The 17,662-nt window shown below is 39.6% G+C and overlaps 1 protein-coding gene across 1 annotated transcript in view; it reads left to right on the forward strand.

Annotated features, from left to right (window-relative positions):
• Positions 1 to 17,662, forward strand: part of cftr (CF transmembrane conductance regulator) — a 145,700-nt gene that overhangs the window by 112,197 nt on the left and 15,841 nt on the right. The window contains exons 18-22 of the mRNA XM_041215962.1: positions 1,643 to 1,722; positions 3,604 to 3,754; positions 9,950 to 10,177; positions 12,727 to 12,827; positions 14,356 to 14,592. Coding sequence (XP_041071896.1) covers positions 1,643 to 1,722; positions 3,604 to 3,754; positions 9,950 to 10,177; positions 12,727 to 12,827; positions 14,356 to 14,592 — 797 coding nt within the window. The remainder of the gene's footprint in view (positions 1 to 1,642; positions 1,723 to 3,603; positions 3,755 to 9,949; positions 10,178 to 12,726; positions 12,828 to 14,355; positions 14,593 to 17,662) is intronic.

The raw sequence follows: 17,662 nt of genomic DNA on the forward strand, positions 1-17,662 counted from the left end.
ATGAGGCTGGGTTTTGAGGAAAACTTCAGTGGGATCTACTGCACTGAAACTTTTAATTATCTTTGCTTCTTGTAGTATTTTTGTCATAGCTTTTAAATAAAGCAGGAATAGTCAAAAATTGCTTTGCTGTCAAATTTTAAGACTGTATCACTTGGATCCTTTGCTGTTGTTCTCTAATTTTCATACAGGCCCCATAGGTTTCACTATGCTGGAGTACTGCAAATAGTTTCAAAATTAATAAAATAACATCAAAAGAAAATTGTGCCAGCAAATAGGATTAAAAATTGGACTTTCTCCTCTGCAAGAGGTTAACTTGACAATAAATTTAAGAAGCTGATTGATTTGATGGTTTGAATTTGATTATTAATTAGCTTTAGCTGTGCTTTATCTTCTACATTTACCACAAATCTACCAGGGTCTAGAGGGCAGAACGTAAGATAATGGACATGTAAATTAAACATAAAATTTACAGTTAAATTAAGCTATTTGCAAGGCATAAGTGTCACACATGTTGGCAAGTCTGCCTTTTATTTCTGTGGCCTTGAATTAAACTGAAAAGAAATTAAAGTTGAAAGCTGTAGCAATTTAAAGCATTCTAGAGTAAATGTGCATTCAAAATCAGAATGCATAAATCTACACGTAACAAAAAACACATTATAGAGTGGCAGCATGGGGGACTTCTGTACTACAAATGATGCGTGTCTCTTATCTGACTTTGGTGAATTTGCAACTATAGCTGAATCTGACAAAGGCTACACAATTCAGTGATAAGCTACACCTTTCTACAGATTTTTGTGACTTTAGAAGGGATGTCTTTTGGACATGAAGGATGGTGTGTTGCCAAATGATGCACTTTCACTTGAATCAGAAGGTTGTGAAATCAAGTCCTATTCCAAACATTAGTACATAATCTAGGCTGATATATTAGAGTAGTATTGAGGGAATATTGTATTGTTGAGGGTGCCGTCTTTTCGATTAAATATTAAATACCCATTCTGTCTGCCTACTCGGCTGGATGTTAAAAACCCTGCGGCACTATTTGAAGAAGAGCCGGAACTCTCACAGTGTTCTGGGCAACATTTCTCCCTTAATTTAACAACACCAAAAATAGATTATCTGGTCATTCATTCATTTGCGGCTTGCAAAACATTACTGTGTGCAAACTGGCTGCTTTTTTTGGCTAGATAATAATGTAGCTGCTGGGTCACCAATTTATCACCTGTCTTGCTTGTCTTGTCTTCCATCTGTCCTCATTCCAAGGATTGGCTGCACTATGAAAAATCTTTCTCCATTAATTTCTATTCTGCACTGCCCTCCTGTGCAGTGAGAGCAGCTATGAATATCATCTGTACAATAAACTTTCCATCGGCACACCCTATAATGCCAACACATTAGAAGTGGATTCATAAACCTTTAGCTACTTTGGAAGGGCTTGTGTTAATAATCCTTCCCTTAGTCAAGGTACTTTTCTTACCCTCTCAAATGTCTATTATTTGATGGAATGTGTGCATTGGCATAATATTTAAAACAACCAGGATAAAACAGAGAAAAACCTGGTAACTTTCAAGGCAACAAAATAATTACTTTTGTTCAAAAAAAGTTGTTTCAGATAATTCTTTATAGCTTTTTTTTAAAATTGCAGGCAGAATTCTAAATCGATTCATCAAAGATACTGCCATAATAGATGACATGTTGCCACTCACCGCCTTTGACTTTGTGCAGGTCAGCGAATTTAAGATGAACTTCTTTCTAATGTCTCATTAATTTCTGTGTACCAAAAATTGGTTTTATATCTAGAACATGTATGAAGTTCTAGGCACAGTAGTTTTTATGGTTATGTTATTCCGCTAGAAATCGAGAGGTTTGGACTAACTATCCATAGAATGTGAATTCAGTCCCACCGTAATAATTTGAGAATTAGTATTCAGCTTAGAAAATATGAAATAAAAAATCTGGTATTAATAAAAGTGCCCATGAAGCTGCCAGATTGTCATAAAAACCATATGTGCATCATTAATGCCCTTTAGAAAAGGAAATTTGCTGTCCTTACCTGGACTGTCCTATAGTCATACATATAAATAAAAGCAAACTACTGCAGATACTGAAGATCTGAATTTTTTAAAAAAAATGCTGGAGAAACTCAGCAGGTCTGGCAGCATCTGTGAAGAGAGAAACAAAGTTAACATTTCGAGTCCAGTTGAAACTGGAGAGGCAGAAATGTGTTGGGTTTTATGCTGTTGAAACCAACTCTGTTAAGCTGTTAACACCTACTCTGGACCAATGCTTTCTTCCTTTTATACTACCATTCCCACTCTCTTTCCTTTTGTTTCATGACATCTTTGTAATTTCATCTGCCCTGCCCTCTAGTCTATCCCTGACCTTCCCATCTTGCTCCACCTGATCTTCCTCTTTTCTCGACAATATATAATCCATCACATTTCTGCCTCTCTTCAGTTTGAAGGAGAGTCATATTGTACCCAAAACATTAACTTTGTTTCTCTCTCCACAGATGCTGCCAGACCTGCTGAGCTTTTCCAGAAGTTTTTGTTTTTATTTATATTTTCAGTTCTTCAGCAATCTGGTTGACTCTTAATTGCCCTCTGAAGTGACCCAGCAAGCCACTCGGTTGTATTAAACCTGTACATAGAATAAAAAGCATTACGTTTAAGGGTTCTCTAAACTAAGCTACTGAGAAACTCACACAATTATATATTCTCTTTGCCTGGTATGAAGTGCACACACTCTTCATGTATCGAGACAACCCATTTAACCTTAGTCCAGAAAGCTTTGGAAAAGAGAAAGATCAGGTCACCAAAATACCCAATAATACTCCAGTTCTCTCAATGCCATACTTTGCATATCACCTGCCACATTGTACTTTCAAGTAAGGAGCACATTAATGAACACAGGAGCAGATGAGGAAAAATTAAAGAAAGAGAAACAGTCAAGAAGAGAAAGAGAGACAGAAGCAGAAGAAGACAGAGCGAATCAACAACATGGAGAAATCAGGAGAAAGAGCGTGACCATATTCACTGACACAACATGAGCCTAGGCCACTTGAGGTTGACGAGTGATGAATAAGACTGAAATCACATTTCATCTGGGTATTTTGCTGAAAGCAAAGAGACTAGTGTATATCTGATGTTAGCACTTGGGGCATTACACGAAGTATTTATATGTTACATATTTATGAATGGGTGGATTCTGTTTTAGAATTCCTAAAGTAGAGTATATTAGGAGGACATGCATGCACATGCAGCATCCTGGAGTGGGAGGATGAAAGTTTTATTTTCATGCCACTGATTTTTGATCTTAACGGAGCTATTATGAACAGAACCTTCTCACAAGAGGAAGGTAGATATCAGATAGGGAGTGTTCAATAAATCAAACCTGGATCATCCTTTTGGAAAAGAGCAGTATTACCAGAGATATGGAAGTAGGCTATTCATTCTACTTCTTGGACACTGGAGCATAATCTCTGGTGAACACCAAAGGGGGAAAGCTAGGGACACTCTGACTCTTTGGCTCTTACTAGTTGTACAAGGTGTATAGTTTTAGTTGATAAATTGCTAGAGGTTTAATGGTTTTGCATTCCATTTACAGTTGATACTAATTGTTGTGGGGGCCATCTGTGTGGTATCTGTGCTACAACCCTACACTCTATTGGCGGCAATTCCAGTGGCAGTTATTTTCATCATGTTGAGGGCCTACTTCCTGCGCACGTCACAGCAGCTCAAGCAACTGGAGTCTGAAGGTAAGCACATATAGAGCAGATACAAACCTCTCATTAGGAAATATTCTGCAGTGAAAATGAAAACAATATGAAACAAAATCATGGATGGAGCCTGTCTCTTTTAGAACTCCAGAGTACAGACTCAAATCCAGCTCTCTTGGCTATTAGCTGAGAGACAAAGCTATTTTTCAGTGGTTAATCTTTATAATCAGTAGAATCACCATGGGAGCCAGACAATGAACTGGGAGATTTGTAACCTTAGTTCTGTATAATTTACCTGTACTCTGACTCTTGAAAAAACAGTTAGAAGATCCGCTCTACAGGGTCTTATATCCATTCCTTATTGTTGTAAAGATTTGTTTAGTGTCTCACTAAGAGTTCTGGAGACTTGTATAATTAAATATAAACCATTTATTGTCAACCCATAACTATGTATATATCTCAGGTACTGACATGCATGGGTGCTGCCTCCATGCTGGATCCTTCCAGACTTTACTCCACAGCCTACTATCATGTGACTCTATGCATCATATCGTGGACGGTACTTTTCTCCAGTCCCACAATAATCCTTGCTCTGCCTAACACCTTTATACCACAGTGGCATGCTGCTACCCCTTAAAAGCAGATACAACATCCCCCTTTTTCTAAAGAAACCCCTCCCTTCCAATGAGGTATAACTATCTACAATACTTTACTTGCTACCCCTTCTCCCCCGCTCAAGTCTCTGACTTTATAAATTCAGATGGTGTTGAGGCTTGACAATTCTTCCACATCTTGATCTGTCATGTTTGGAGGAATAGTAGTATCAGTTGCTTTGGGTTGACTTGCTGTGTTTCCAGTACTTGGCTGTCTCCATTTGATTTGCTTTATCTGTTCCTTTGAGGTGTATTTCTCTTTATCGACAGCCCATCTGCTTTGTTCGGACACCACGGACACCATTCCTTCCGAAGAGAATGTGCACTTCAATCATTCCTAGAGTGGACTTTGATTTTCTTTAGCTATGGGGTCCACCATGTTCTTGCTGGTCATTGACGTTTCACCAATGGAACCTTTCTTTAAACTTGTTGCACAATTTCAACCAAATATTTGTTACTCTCTTATTTTCCAATCCTTTTGCAAGCTTTTGAATCTTTTCATTCAGCTCAGCAACTACTCTGGTGAGTTCAGTTGTCTTTGTTTCAGAATTATCTGTGAGATCCTTATACTTAACACCTTCACCTGGGCATTCAGTTCCTTTTGGAGTCCTTCTTCCATAGTCATTGACTGCTCCTTAGATTCTTCCAATTCACTTGCTAGATCATCAATCTGTTTCTTAGAACTTTCCTTTTCTGCTTTTAAAGTCTGGATTTGCTCTTCCATACTGCTCATTTAATCTTTCGTATTCTACAGATTGGATCGATATTCAAGCATTTCATTGCTCTTTTCATGATAAAGTTCCAATATTTCATCAAACTCATTTCCGTACGCGAAAGTTGGTTCTCTACAATGACCAGCTTTTCCTTAGCAGAGCCTGATTCATGTGTGCTATCCTTCAGAGTCACATTCTTCAATTTTACTTTTGCTCATTCTTTCTGAGACTCCTCACACTGCTTTGTGGGAACTTCTACTTTTCCTTGCAACTGTTCACCTTTATCCTTACATTCTAGATTCTTGATTTTCATTTCAGCCATGTCATTTTTCAATAACTTAGTTGTTCTCGGTATGTTTGAGGCATCCAGTGATTCTTCTTCTAGTTCCATGAGCTTCAGCATTAGGTTTACATTTTCCCATCTTATTTGTATCTTTTCTTTCTCTTCCTGCAGCAGAGCTTTGTCCTTGTCCTTCATTTTGGTTTTACTGTTGACCAGGTCTGCCTCTGCTGAAGTCTTAAATTGTTTCTGTTCTGTAATCATGCTTCTCGTGGCCTCATTATCTGCTTGCAGCTTGGAAAGTTCTATAACTCTTCTTTTCAATGCCTCCTCTTTTCCATTCAGCTGGTTCTTCAGTTCTTCAGTCTCTTTCTTGTACCTTTTGGCTTCCTCCTGGAATACTGAACATTGCTGAGTCTTCTCTGCCAATGGTCCTTCAGTTTTTTCAGAGTGGCGTTAATTCATTTTGCTTCTCTTTGTAATTTTCTAGAGGAGCAAACTCTGACCAAAGGGATCTTTTTAAATGTGAAGATCCTTTTTTTGCGAAGTTTGATTGCTTCGTCTTGAGTTTTCTTATAATTCGGCAGCATATCCTCAAGTTTCTTCTGCTGTTCTTACATTCTGCTATTTAAGACAGTCTTCATTTCTTCATTCTGCTGAAGGGTTACGTACTTCTTTTGTATTTAATCTGGAAGGACAATAAATTGTTCTTTCAACTATTTATTTTTTGGTGACCTTTTGTCAACTCACACTATGCTTTAGTGCATTGCCTTGTTGCTACTGATAGTTCTAATGCAGCTTTTTCTGAAGTAGTATTCAACACCCTTTTTAGCTCCCCATGTTTTTCCATGGCTACACATTGACTCTTCAAAGAGTCTTTCAGGGTTGCAACTTCTTTGAGTGCCTTTTCTATCTGCTTTTCTGCCTGGCTGTTGTACATTTGATTGAATTTTCTCAACTCTTGCTTCTATTTGCCAACTGTGGAATTGAGGGTCCTTTTTTACTCCTGGTACATTTGTGTCATCTCTGAAATATGTTTGTTCAAATCTCAAACAGCTTGGTTAAGTGAAGACTTCAGTTTATCGTGCATTTTCAAAGGTATATACTCAGCTTGAATCTTGGCTCTTTAAATCTTCCAGTTCAGCTTTGAAGGGAGCATTTTCCTGTGGGGTAGCTTTACTCTCTTTTTGCAGGTTTTGTTTCTTTTGGGGTTACCTTAGATAGTTTTCACTCATTCACAGCCATCTGCTCATTCCACGTAACATTTTGGGTATTTTTAAGTCTTTTGGCTGTTTCTCAGCCTTTTCTTTCTTCTGAACTAAACTCTTCAGCTTGTGCACTTCATTGTACTGACATAGTCTGCGACCATCTTGTGGTTTGCTTGAGTATCATCTCCCTTGCTCTGGGGTCTCCTGTGTCTCTCACTCTGGGGTCTCCTGCCTCCCTCGCTCTGAGATCTTCCATGGCCTGGCGTCGCCTTACCCCTTCAGTGCTTTGTTGGAGGTGTTCTAGATATTTTAAGGTCTGTTCTTTCCACATATACCAAGCAAGTAGAGAAACTCATTAACTTGTACTTCTTCTAATTTCTTACTTAATCCTATATACTCTTCTAATCTAAAAAATTTTTTCTTCAAGACTCTTAATATTGGGTCTGGTTTAGCCTTTGCTATAGCCAAAATGGGTCTGGTGGTTTTAATTTTCTCTCCATAGCTGTTTTTAATTTTTTTTGTAGCTACTGCTTAAAATATAATTGCCCTTTTAAGAATATCTGTGCAGGGACTGGTTTTTTTAATCTATTTTCAAGATGGCTCCACAACTATTGTTTTTTTTTCTCAGAACTTACCATAGCTTGTCAGGTTTGGTGGGCTCCTGCTTCAATTGCAGGCCTTTTTTTTAAAAAAATTGTGTGCAGCACAAGAAAAAGCTTGTAAAACTGCAGCAATTTGCTCCTCCAAGCTGTGAAAATCACTTTTCAGGGTGATTCTTACCCTTTATTCCACCTGCTATTTTTAAAAAAACTTCTCTTTTTTAACTACAATCCAGCTCGGCCACCTCATGTTTTGGTGCCGGCTGTAGACCCCTCCTCTGCAGCTCTCCCTCAGCTGCCCTCTGGATGTGCTGATCCTGAGACTACCGTTTATCTTAAAAGGTAAGTTCAGCTCTTTTTTTGTATTTTGCTCACCCTTCTTCTGAATTGGCTATGCCTCTTGGACTGTGCCTTCATTCATGTCTGCTCTTCACCTACACAATGGATTGCTCTTTACAGTGGATTCTTCTTGTTTCACCTTTTTTACCTTTTTAAAAAAAAATTGCTCAGCCTTTTTTTAATGATCAGGCCAGTTTTCTTGACTCTGCCTTTTTCTGATCATGCCTGGCCATGGACCTCCATGTGCTCTGGTGGAGCCCTTCAGTCTCCACGTCTGTAATGGACCTTTTTATTTAGGCAATCTCCAACTGTGTCCTCAATTTCTTTTTATGTGATCTCCAACTGTCTCTTCAGTTTAGGCACTCTATGCTCAGGTCAGTCTTCAGTTCCTTTATTACTTCATGCTTCGAGAATCTGGATTTCTTCTACAGCTACTTTGGGATTTTAGTGTCCATCCTTCATGCTCACCACATTGTAAAGGTTCGTTTAGTGTCACTAAGAGATCTGGATACTTGTATGTTTAAACATAAACCATTTATTGTTAACCCATAACTGTGAAAATGTTCCAGATACTGACATGCATGGGTGCTGCCTCCATGCTGGGCCCTTCTGGACTTTACGCCACAGTCCACTATCATTTGACTTTATACATCATATTGTGGATGACATTCCGGTCCCACATTAACCCTTGCTCTGCCTAACACCTTTATACTACAATGGCATACTGCTACCCCTTAAAGGCAGATACAACAATTATAATGCTAATATTTTATTCTGTGGTGATATTCTGAGTATATTATCTGAAAAAAGGTGTTCTGTTAGCACTCCAGTAATTTTCTGTGTAGTTTTTTTTTAACAACAAAATCACCCAATAATCAATTTTACATTTTAACAGACACTTAAATACGTGTGAACATATTGTAGTGTTATCCTTTTCACCCTAATCTCTTCTACAATCAATTCTCTATATTTGGAACTTGCAATGTCCAGACACAATGAAAATACTGCAAGCTGAGATAACCCATTTTATAACCACCAGAGAGGGAGGAGGCTTTTTTCTCATCAGCCTGTGTAGGATTTGAACTTAGGATCTAGAAGTGAAACTATCCTATTCCATTGGACAATCCTAATCACCTTTAATGGTTTCCATATTTACTATATATAAATACATATATTTCTAATAATTCTGCTACTTTTTTCCAGCTGGCACACTTCACATTTAAGGTACCCTATCCCCCACACTCAATGATATTAATTGCTTGTCAGACGCGGGTGAGTTTCTTTGTGGCTTTCAGTAGATCAGCAGTGGATAAATGGTGCAGGAAATTATTTTGGCAGGAAAATCAGGCAGAATCTATGAAAATGCTTCCCTGAACTCCCTTGTGCTTTATGAACATTTCCATGATCTACCCGTTGAGTTCTAGCTGATATTATTTGCATATATCAAAATGAATGCCAGTGGCAGCTTCTAGATATAGTGCAAGATGCCAGGTTCAAGTCCTTAATCATGGTGGGTTAGTTATCCAAGTTTTGATTTAAAACGGGATGGACTAAAAGGAAGAGAGTTCAGTCTAGGTAAGGAATAAGAAAAAGATGGTCCCTTGTTTTATCTGACCTGTCCTGGTGAGGTTATTTATTTTCCTTAGCACTGGTCTGCAGTTCATTGTCAGAGATACCTCTGCAGATATGTGGGAACGCCATCACCTCCATGTTCCCCTCCAAGTCATACACCCATCCTGACTCGGACATACATCACCATTCCTTCGTTGTTGCTAGGTCAAATTCCTCAAACTCCCTACTTGTGGGAGTACCTTCACAAATGGACTGCAGCACCATATTCTCAACAGAAACTAAGAATAGGCAATATATGTCAACCTTTCTAGTGACCTCCATATTCAGAGAATAAAATAGAATTAAAATGTCAAATTTACTCAAGGAGGACTTGAACGTCTGCATTAGAAAAATTCTATGTTCTATTGTATCTGGATACCACATCCTGATGCCTCTGATATAGCTACCTATATCAGAGGCTCCTGCTTGAGGCATTTTTGAAAAGTATGATAAAAATATCAATGAGAAATTATCTAAGGGCCAATTGAGTGAGCCAAACAATGCTTCTTACTTATATGGTTATTCCACAGTTTGGTGCTGAGATGTGCAGCTTGCGATGCCTTTTTAAAAGGCTGTTTTTGAATATATTTGAACAGTGTACATGCATTTTATATGAGATTTACATCAACAATTCCTCCAGAGATAATGCAAGTGAGTTGACCCTGTAAAGTGTGTAAGTACCTCTGCTGATTTCCAGTGGGTGCAAAAGAAATGTTAATAGTATAATTGCAAATGTACCATGTGGAAATTCTCCCCCATAATTTTGGCATTAATCCACCATTGGAGGCTGTGCTAATAACAATATCTGTATTTACATCTGTTTTGTTATAGCTCGCAGCCCTATTTTCAGCCATCTCATCACATCCTTGAGAGGACTGTGGACAGTAAGAGCATTTGGACGACAGTCTTACTTTGAAACACTTTTTCACAAGGCTCTGAACCTTCACACTGCAAACTGGTTTCTCTACCTCTCAACACTGCGTTGGTTCCAGATGAGGATTGATATTGTATTTGTCCTCTTCTTTATTGCAATTACTTTTATCTCCATAGCAACACACAGTAAGTTGAGATAAAAAGAAAACATGCAGCACATCCATCAACACCAAAGAGTAATGGTTGGTTAATGTTTCATGTGTGGGCCTTTCATCAGAAGCCCTTGTGACCAAGCTTAATTGATGTAATTTTTCTTTATAATTCTTGTATAATTGAAGCACTGACTGAATGTTAAATAATGTAGCTGGGATATAATATTTGGAAGAGGCCCTTAACTCTTCTTAGCCCTTAAATTCCTTACCTCAACCTTTTTACATAATGTATACATACTAGTAAATATTGGCCTCAAATGTCCAGAGGGTAGCACATCTTTGTACTGAGAGCACCCTTTGTCACCTGCCCTCTGACCCTCCCAAATTCATGGGGTATTATGACTTTAGCAAGCTCATGCTAACGTGACTGAAAAGCTCAGTTGAAGAGTCCCAAAGCTAGAAGAGTCCATCCCCTCAAAAACAGCTTGCAGCTAACCCTGTGCTCCCCATTATAAAGTAATCACCATTAAATCATTTTAATCTTTGAGGTCCAGGTCATGATCATGGAGGATGGCCCTACATTAATCCATTGGTTGCCCAGTAGCATCAACCAAATTCCAAAAATAATTCCATGGAATTTGCAGTCCACACCCTACCCTATTTCCCTTATGGTGATGCCCTTAGAATAGTTACGGTGGCTCAACCCCCAATAAGCCTTCCTGAAAACTTGGGCTCAAAGCTGAGTCCAAGCCCAGTTTCTGGCCATGTCAGTGAAATCTCACCGAACTTATGGTCACCAATTTTCAGGAACATTAACCTAAGTCATTTCTCTTAAAATTTAATGTGTATAAAATACTGGTAAATAGATAGGTACTACCTGAAATTTTTGCACCATATTTTGTGCCTATTTATATAATTTTCTTGCCTAAAGTGACAATTTCAGTAAAGTGATGGAAGGGGTCATCAACAGTGCTATCAGGCAGCGCTTGCTTAGCAATAACCTGCTCACTGGTGCTCATTTTGGGTTCTACCTGGGCCACTCATTACAGCCTTGGTTCAAACTTGGACAAAAGAACTGAACTCCAGAGGTAAGATGAGAGTGACTGCCCTTGACATCAAGGCTGCATTTGACTGAGTGTGGCATCAAGGAGCCGTAGAAAACTGGAGTCAGTGGGAATCAGGGGGAATACTCTCTGCTGGTTGGAGTCATACCTAGGACAATGGAAGATGGTTATGGTTGTTGGAGGTCAAACATCTCAGTTCCAGGACATCACTGCAAGACTTCCTCAGGGTAGTATCCTAGGCCCAACCATCTTCAGCTGCCTCATCAATGACCTTCCTTCCATCATAAGGTCAGAAGTGGGAAAGTTCACTGAGGATTGCATAATGTTCTGCACCATTCACAACTCCTCAGATACTGAAGCAGTCCATGTCCAAATGCAGCAAAACCTGGACAACATACAGGCTTGGGCTGACAAGTGGCAAGTAACATTTGCACCACACAAGTGCCAGACAATGACCATCTCCAACAAGAGTGAATCAAACCATCACCCCTTGACATTCAATAGCATTACCGTTGCTGAATCCCCCACTATCAACATCCTGGGGGTTGCCATTGACCAGAAACTGAACTGGACCAACCATATGACTACTGTTGCTACAAGAGCAGATCAGAGGCTAGGAATCTTGCAACAAGTAACTCACCTCCTAACTCCCCAAAGTCTGACTACCATCTACAAGGCACAAGTCAGGAGTCTGATGGAATACTCTCCCCTTGCCTGGAGGAGTGCAGCTCCAACAACACTCAAGAAGCTTGATACCATCCAGGACAAAGCAGCCCGCTTGATTGGCAGCCCATCCATAAAATTCACTCCCTCTACCACCGACGCACAATAGCAGTAGTGTGTACCACCTACAAGATGAACTGCAGAAACACACCAAGGCTCCTTAGACAGTGCCTTCCAAACCCACGACCACTACCATCTAGAAGGACAAGGGCAGCAGATACACGGGAGCACCACCACCTGGAAGTTCCCCTCAAAGCCACTCACTACCCTGATGTGGAAATATAATCTCCGTTCCTTCACTGTCGCTGGGTCAAAATCCTGGAACTCCAGAAGGCAGCTCATCACCACCTTCTCAAGCGCAACTAGGAATGGTCCTAATGCTGGCCCAGCCAGTGAAGCCCACATCACTTGAATGAATATGAAAAAATTCAGACTGTTATGCTTACCTTCATATGTAAATAAGAGTTGGATGTGGCTGGTTCAATAAATATTGAAACAAGGCTTTAACAATAACTTACCTTTCGTGTATTGAATGATACTTAGAATGATACAGCACAGAAAGAGGTCGTTTGGCCCATCTTGCCTAAAGCACATTTAACATGGTTCAACATCCTGAGGCAAAAGTGTATTCAGACAAAAACACAGTCCAAACAAGGACATATTAGAAGAGGTGACTAAAAGATTAGTCAACATAATAGATTGAAGCTAGGTCTTAAAGGAAGGGATAGGCTTAGAGGTGGTGATGTTTAGGGAATTCCAGAGTCTTATGAATTTACAAATCAATTGTTTTCTTTAGATGTCGGGGAAGGAAAAGTTGGAATTGTCCTCACCTTAGCCATGAACATCACAAGCACTCTGCAGTGGGCTGTCAATTCAAGCATAGACGTGGATAGTCTGGTAAAGAATACTCAGAATATGCTTTTGTTTTTGGATATGTTTAATGATTCATGAAGTCATATTGTAATTTAATGCACTGGTCAAATGATGTTATAATGAGCCATTGGCAAGGTTATGTTGAAAGACTCGTTTCCTGCTGAAAATCTAAAATGCCTGTGAAAACACAGCAAAATCACATGTTCAGTAGTCCTACTTTTAGGTAAAAATTAGCAACATTATAGACATCAAGCAAGGCCTGATACCTCTCCACATGGAGAGAAAAATCATAGACAGTCATAACATTGTGCACATCCAAGTAACTGGTTGTAGAAACAAGAAACATAGGAGAAGTAGGTAATTTGGCCCTTCGAGCCTGCTCCGCTATTCAATATGGTCATGGCTGATCCTCTATCTCAACACCGTACTCCTGCACTCTCCCCATGCTTCTTCACGCTTTTAGCGTCCAGAAATCTGTTTCCTTCTTAAATATATTCAGTGACTTGGCCTCCACAGCCTTCTGCAGTAGAGAATTCCATAGGTTCACCACCCTCTGAGTGAAGAAGCTTCTCCTCGTCACAGTCCTAAATGGTCTACACCATATCCTGAGGCTGTGACCCCTTGTTCCAGACTCCCCAACCAGAGGAAATATCCTCCCTGCATCCAGTCTGTCCATCCCTGTCAGAATTTTATATGTTTCAATGAGATCTCCTCTCATTCTTATAAACTCCAGTGAATAGAGGCTTAGTTGGCTCAATCTCACCTCATACAATAATCCTGCCATCCCAGGAATCAGTCTGGCGAACCTTTCTGCACTCCCTCTATGGCAAGTATATCCTTTCTTAGGTAAGGAGACCAAAACTGCACACAATACTCCAGGTGTGGTCTCACCAAGGCCCTGTATAGCTGCAGTAAGACTTCCTTGCTCCTGAGAGATATTGGGGAATACCTGAGTGAAGGTCACACATACACCTTCCCAGCAGACAAAATGGAAAAAAGAAGAAAAGTGCCTTTTGAATTTTAAAGAGGGCATCAAACTATGAAAAAAAAGGTCAAATCCTGAGGAATATGATTAAGAGATGGGCTGATTTTACAAAGTCTGTTATCTATTATGTGAAGCCAGGGAGATGACCAACAATTATACAAAATAATCGTATTGAGCTGCTCTTGATGAATGTCAGCTGTACATTGATTGGCATTGATGATACCATTTGTAATAAAAACATTTTCAGTTGACTTATGACCATGTATGTTACAGGTTCTACCTGAGAGGTTCAAAGTCAAGAACTTCCAGTCTTTACAAGTCACCATGATTCAATATTGTCAAATGGTTAAGAACTGATCACTTCGACCCCCAAGTTGAATTATACCATTGCATACCTGTTTATAGTACATTACAGCATATTACTTACAAACTCAAAAAATAAAATTTGTGAATAGTTGAATTTGGTGAATTTTTTGCAAATTTAAACAATTGGCAATCATAATTGAGGACCAATGGAATCTTTAAGCTTATACATTTATATTGACCCTTAAAATGTTCTTCCTTCAGATGAGGTCTGTAAGTCGTGTTTTTAAATATGTTGACATACCCCCGGAAGGATTTGAAACCAAGGACCAACATAATCTCAACAACCCCTCGGATGTGCTTGTAATTGAAAACAAGTACCTCACCAATGAATGGCCATCTGGAGGCCAAATGATGGTGAATAACCTCACAGCCAAGTATACCAATGATGGGCGCCCAGTGCTGCAGGACCTTTCCTTCTCTGTAAATGCAGGACAACGGGTAAGGAGTAAATACATCCATTGCAATGCAAGAATTATCTCTTAAACCAATGTTCTTTCGTGACATTATAGAATCATAGAATAAAGAATGAAGTCATTCAGCCCATAGTACCTGGCTGGCACTTTGAAAGAGTAGTCATGATCAGAAACACGTCCCACTTTTTATCCATACCCCTCAAAGTTTTTAATCCTCAAGTACTGTCGCTTTTTAAATTATTTATGGAATCAGCTTCCATCACATTTTCAGGTACAAAATGTACAACACTGAGTGAGAAACACTCTCCTCATCTTCTCTCTAGCTCCTTTGCCAATAATTTTGAATCTATGGCCCACTTGCCAAAGGAAATAGGTTTTTTTCTATCTACCCTATCTAAACCTCTCATCATCTTGTACACTTCAATTAGATAACCTCTTAACCTTCTTTACTCCCAGGAGAACTGTCCTAACTTTTTCAACCCTTCCCCATAACTGAAGTCCCTCATCCCTGGTAAACCTCCTCTGTACCTTTTCTAGGGCCTTTAAATCTTTCCTGAAGAGTGATGTCCAGAACTGTCCACAATATTATAGCTGAGGCCTAATCAGTGATTTATAAAGTTCTAACATGATATCTTTGCTTTCATATTCCATTCCTCAATTTATAAACACTAGTGACCCATATACATTTTATCCCCCTTATCAACTTGTGGTACCATCTTTAAAAATTTTTGTATATGGACACCAATGTTTCTCTGCTTATCTATGCTTCTCAAAATCATGCCATTTTTGTATATTCTTTCAACATTAATCCTCCCAAAGTAAATCACTTCACACTTCTCTGTATTCTCCATCTGCCATGCTTCTACCCATTTCACCATCCCATGTGTGTCATCCTGGAGCCTATAACTACCCTCAGCATCAAGTTTCCTATAAGCTGCAAACTTTATCATGCTGATCCATACAACCGAGTCTAAGTTCTTTACAAAAATTGCAAAGCATAATTGACTCAAAACTGACCCTAGGGAACACCACTGGCAAATCTCCTCCCAGTATCGAGAATATCCAACCCTCAATATCCTTTTCTTCATGTCACTGAGCCAACTTTGTATCCCTAACCCCAGTTTCCCCTTAATCCCATGGACTTTCATCTTTTTAATAATCTTTGTGCGTCAGATGTGGCTCACTTGATAGCATTCTTGCATCTGAGTGGGTTCAAGTCCTACTCTAGAAACTTGGAGGGGAATTTTCTCTCCATCAAGAGTGGGGTTGTGTGGGAGTGGGTGTGGGCGGGCATGCAGCTGATTGCCGCCCATGATTGGCTGGGCGCTGCCATTTTATGGAATTGGCCCACCCAGCGTGACGCACACCCGGAAGCACTGAGCACTCCAGGTGGGGGATGGGCGGTTGCCTGAGTCGGGCCCTGTGCTCTTTCGCACATGAAAGAGCACAGAAATCTCCCTGAGGCACAGAGCTGCCTCAGGGGAGATTAGTTTAAGTTTAAAATATTTTAATAAAGGAAAAAAAAATTTTTTAGGACATGTCCCCTCATGTGAAACTGTCACAAGAGCTGGGGCATGTCTATGAATTTTATGTGAAAATTTTTCAAACCTTTAAAAACCTTCATGAGACCTCATCCTGAGGTTCCATGAAAAATGCGAAGGCCGCCTGGGCTCTTCGCCTGTCCACCAACCTTAAGGTTGGATGGACATCTCAGTTTATTGTTTTAATTGATAGTTAACTGGCCTTAATAAGCCTTTGACAGTTCAGTGGGCGCACAGCCAATTCGGATGAGCGCCTGCCAAACTGAAAATCTGAATGACGCGCAGTGAAGTTAGGGTGGATGGCCAACATCACCGCACGTCATTTTACGCCACAGTAAGCCGGCCCTGCCCCCGCTCGCTGACCCGAAGATTCTGTCCTTAAGCATAAATATCAAGGCTGATGTTCCAGTGCTGTACTAAGGGAGTATTGCACTGGCAGAGATTTCATCTTGCTGCTTGACCTCTAAGATAGACTTGTGGTACTATTTCGAAGAAGAGGAGAGAGGAGGGGAGTTATTCCCAGGGTCCTGGCCAATATTTATCCTTCAGCCAACACCACAAAGCAGACTATTCAGTCATCATCACATTGCTGTTTGTGGGAGCTTGCATTGCACAAATTGGCTGCCATTATTCATACATTACTACAGTCATTACTTCAAAAGTACTTCATTGGCTGTAAGGCACTTTGGAATGTCCAGAGGTTGCAAAAGACATTATATAATGCAAGTCAATCTTTCTTTCTTTCTTTAATAAGCCTCCTGTATGGTACTTTGTTGGCTGCCTTTCTTGTTCAACCTTCTCTGTTACCTCAGCAAAAGATTCCATCAAGTTAGTGAGACATAATTTGCATTTAATAAATCCATGCTGGCTCTTCTTAATAAACCCATGCCTTTCCAAATTAAAGTTTATTTTTCCCTTGATAGCGCTTTTAAATAACTTCCCCACCACTGAAGTTAGATTGACTGGCCTGTAGTTTCCTGATTTATCCTACTCCCGTTTCTCAAATAGTGGTGAAACATTAAGTTATCCAGTATAAAATGAGGATCGAGAGGTTGTGACCAATGCCTCTGCTGTTTTTACCTTTTGCTTCTTTCAGCAACCTAGGATGTATTCCATTTGGACCAGGTGGCTTACCAACTTGCAATATTACAATTTTTTAGTATGTCTTCTCTATGTGTATTGTCAATAGAAGACCCAGAATCCTTTGAAACAGGCTGCGGCCAGCAGAGTCTTTACGAGTTCTTCAGTAATTGTATCCTGTTATTTGCCAGTTTTTATGTAACCATGTTGGAAATTGATGCAAGATTTGGGTTCGCTATTAGAATTATAGAAAGTTATTTCACATAAATACTAAGTAAATAGTCATGAGTCTATTTTATTATAAAACCTAATGGCACCTGTAAGCGATAGGTTCCAAGATGTTTCCTTGCAGCAGTTATTTATCATAACAGTTGTTTGATGAATCACTTCTGAAATACAGTAAAGCACTAGAAGTGATTTGCTCTGCGACAAAATTTAGTTGCATTGTTACCATATCGTACCTACCTCTTTAAA

The sequence above is a fragment of the Carcharodon carcharias genome, chromosome 21 (genome assembly GCF_017639515.1).
Source record: "Carcharodon carcharias isolate sCarCar2 chromosome 21, sCarCar2.pri, whole genome shotgun sequence".
In the NCBI taxonomy this organism is placed as follows: Eukaryota; Metazoa; Chordata; class Chondrichthyes; order Lamniformes; family Lamnidae; genus Carcharodon; species Carcharodon carcharias.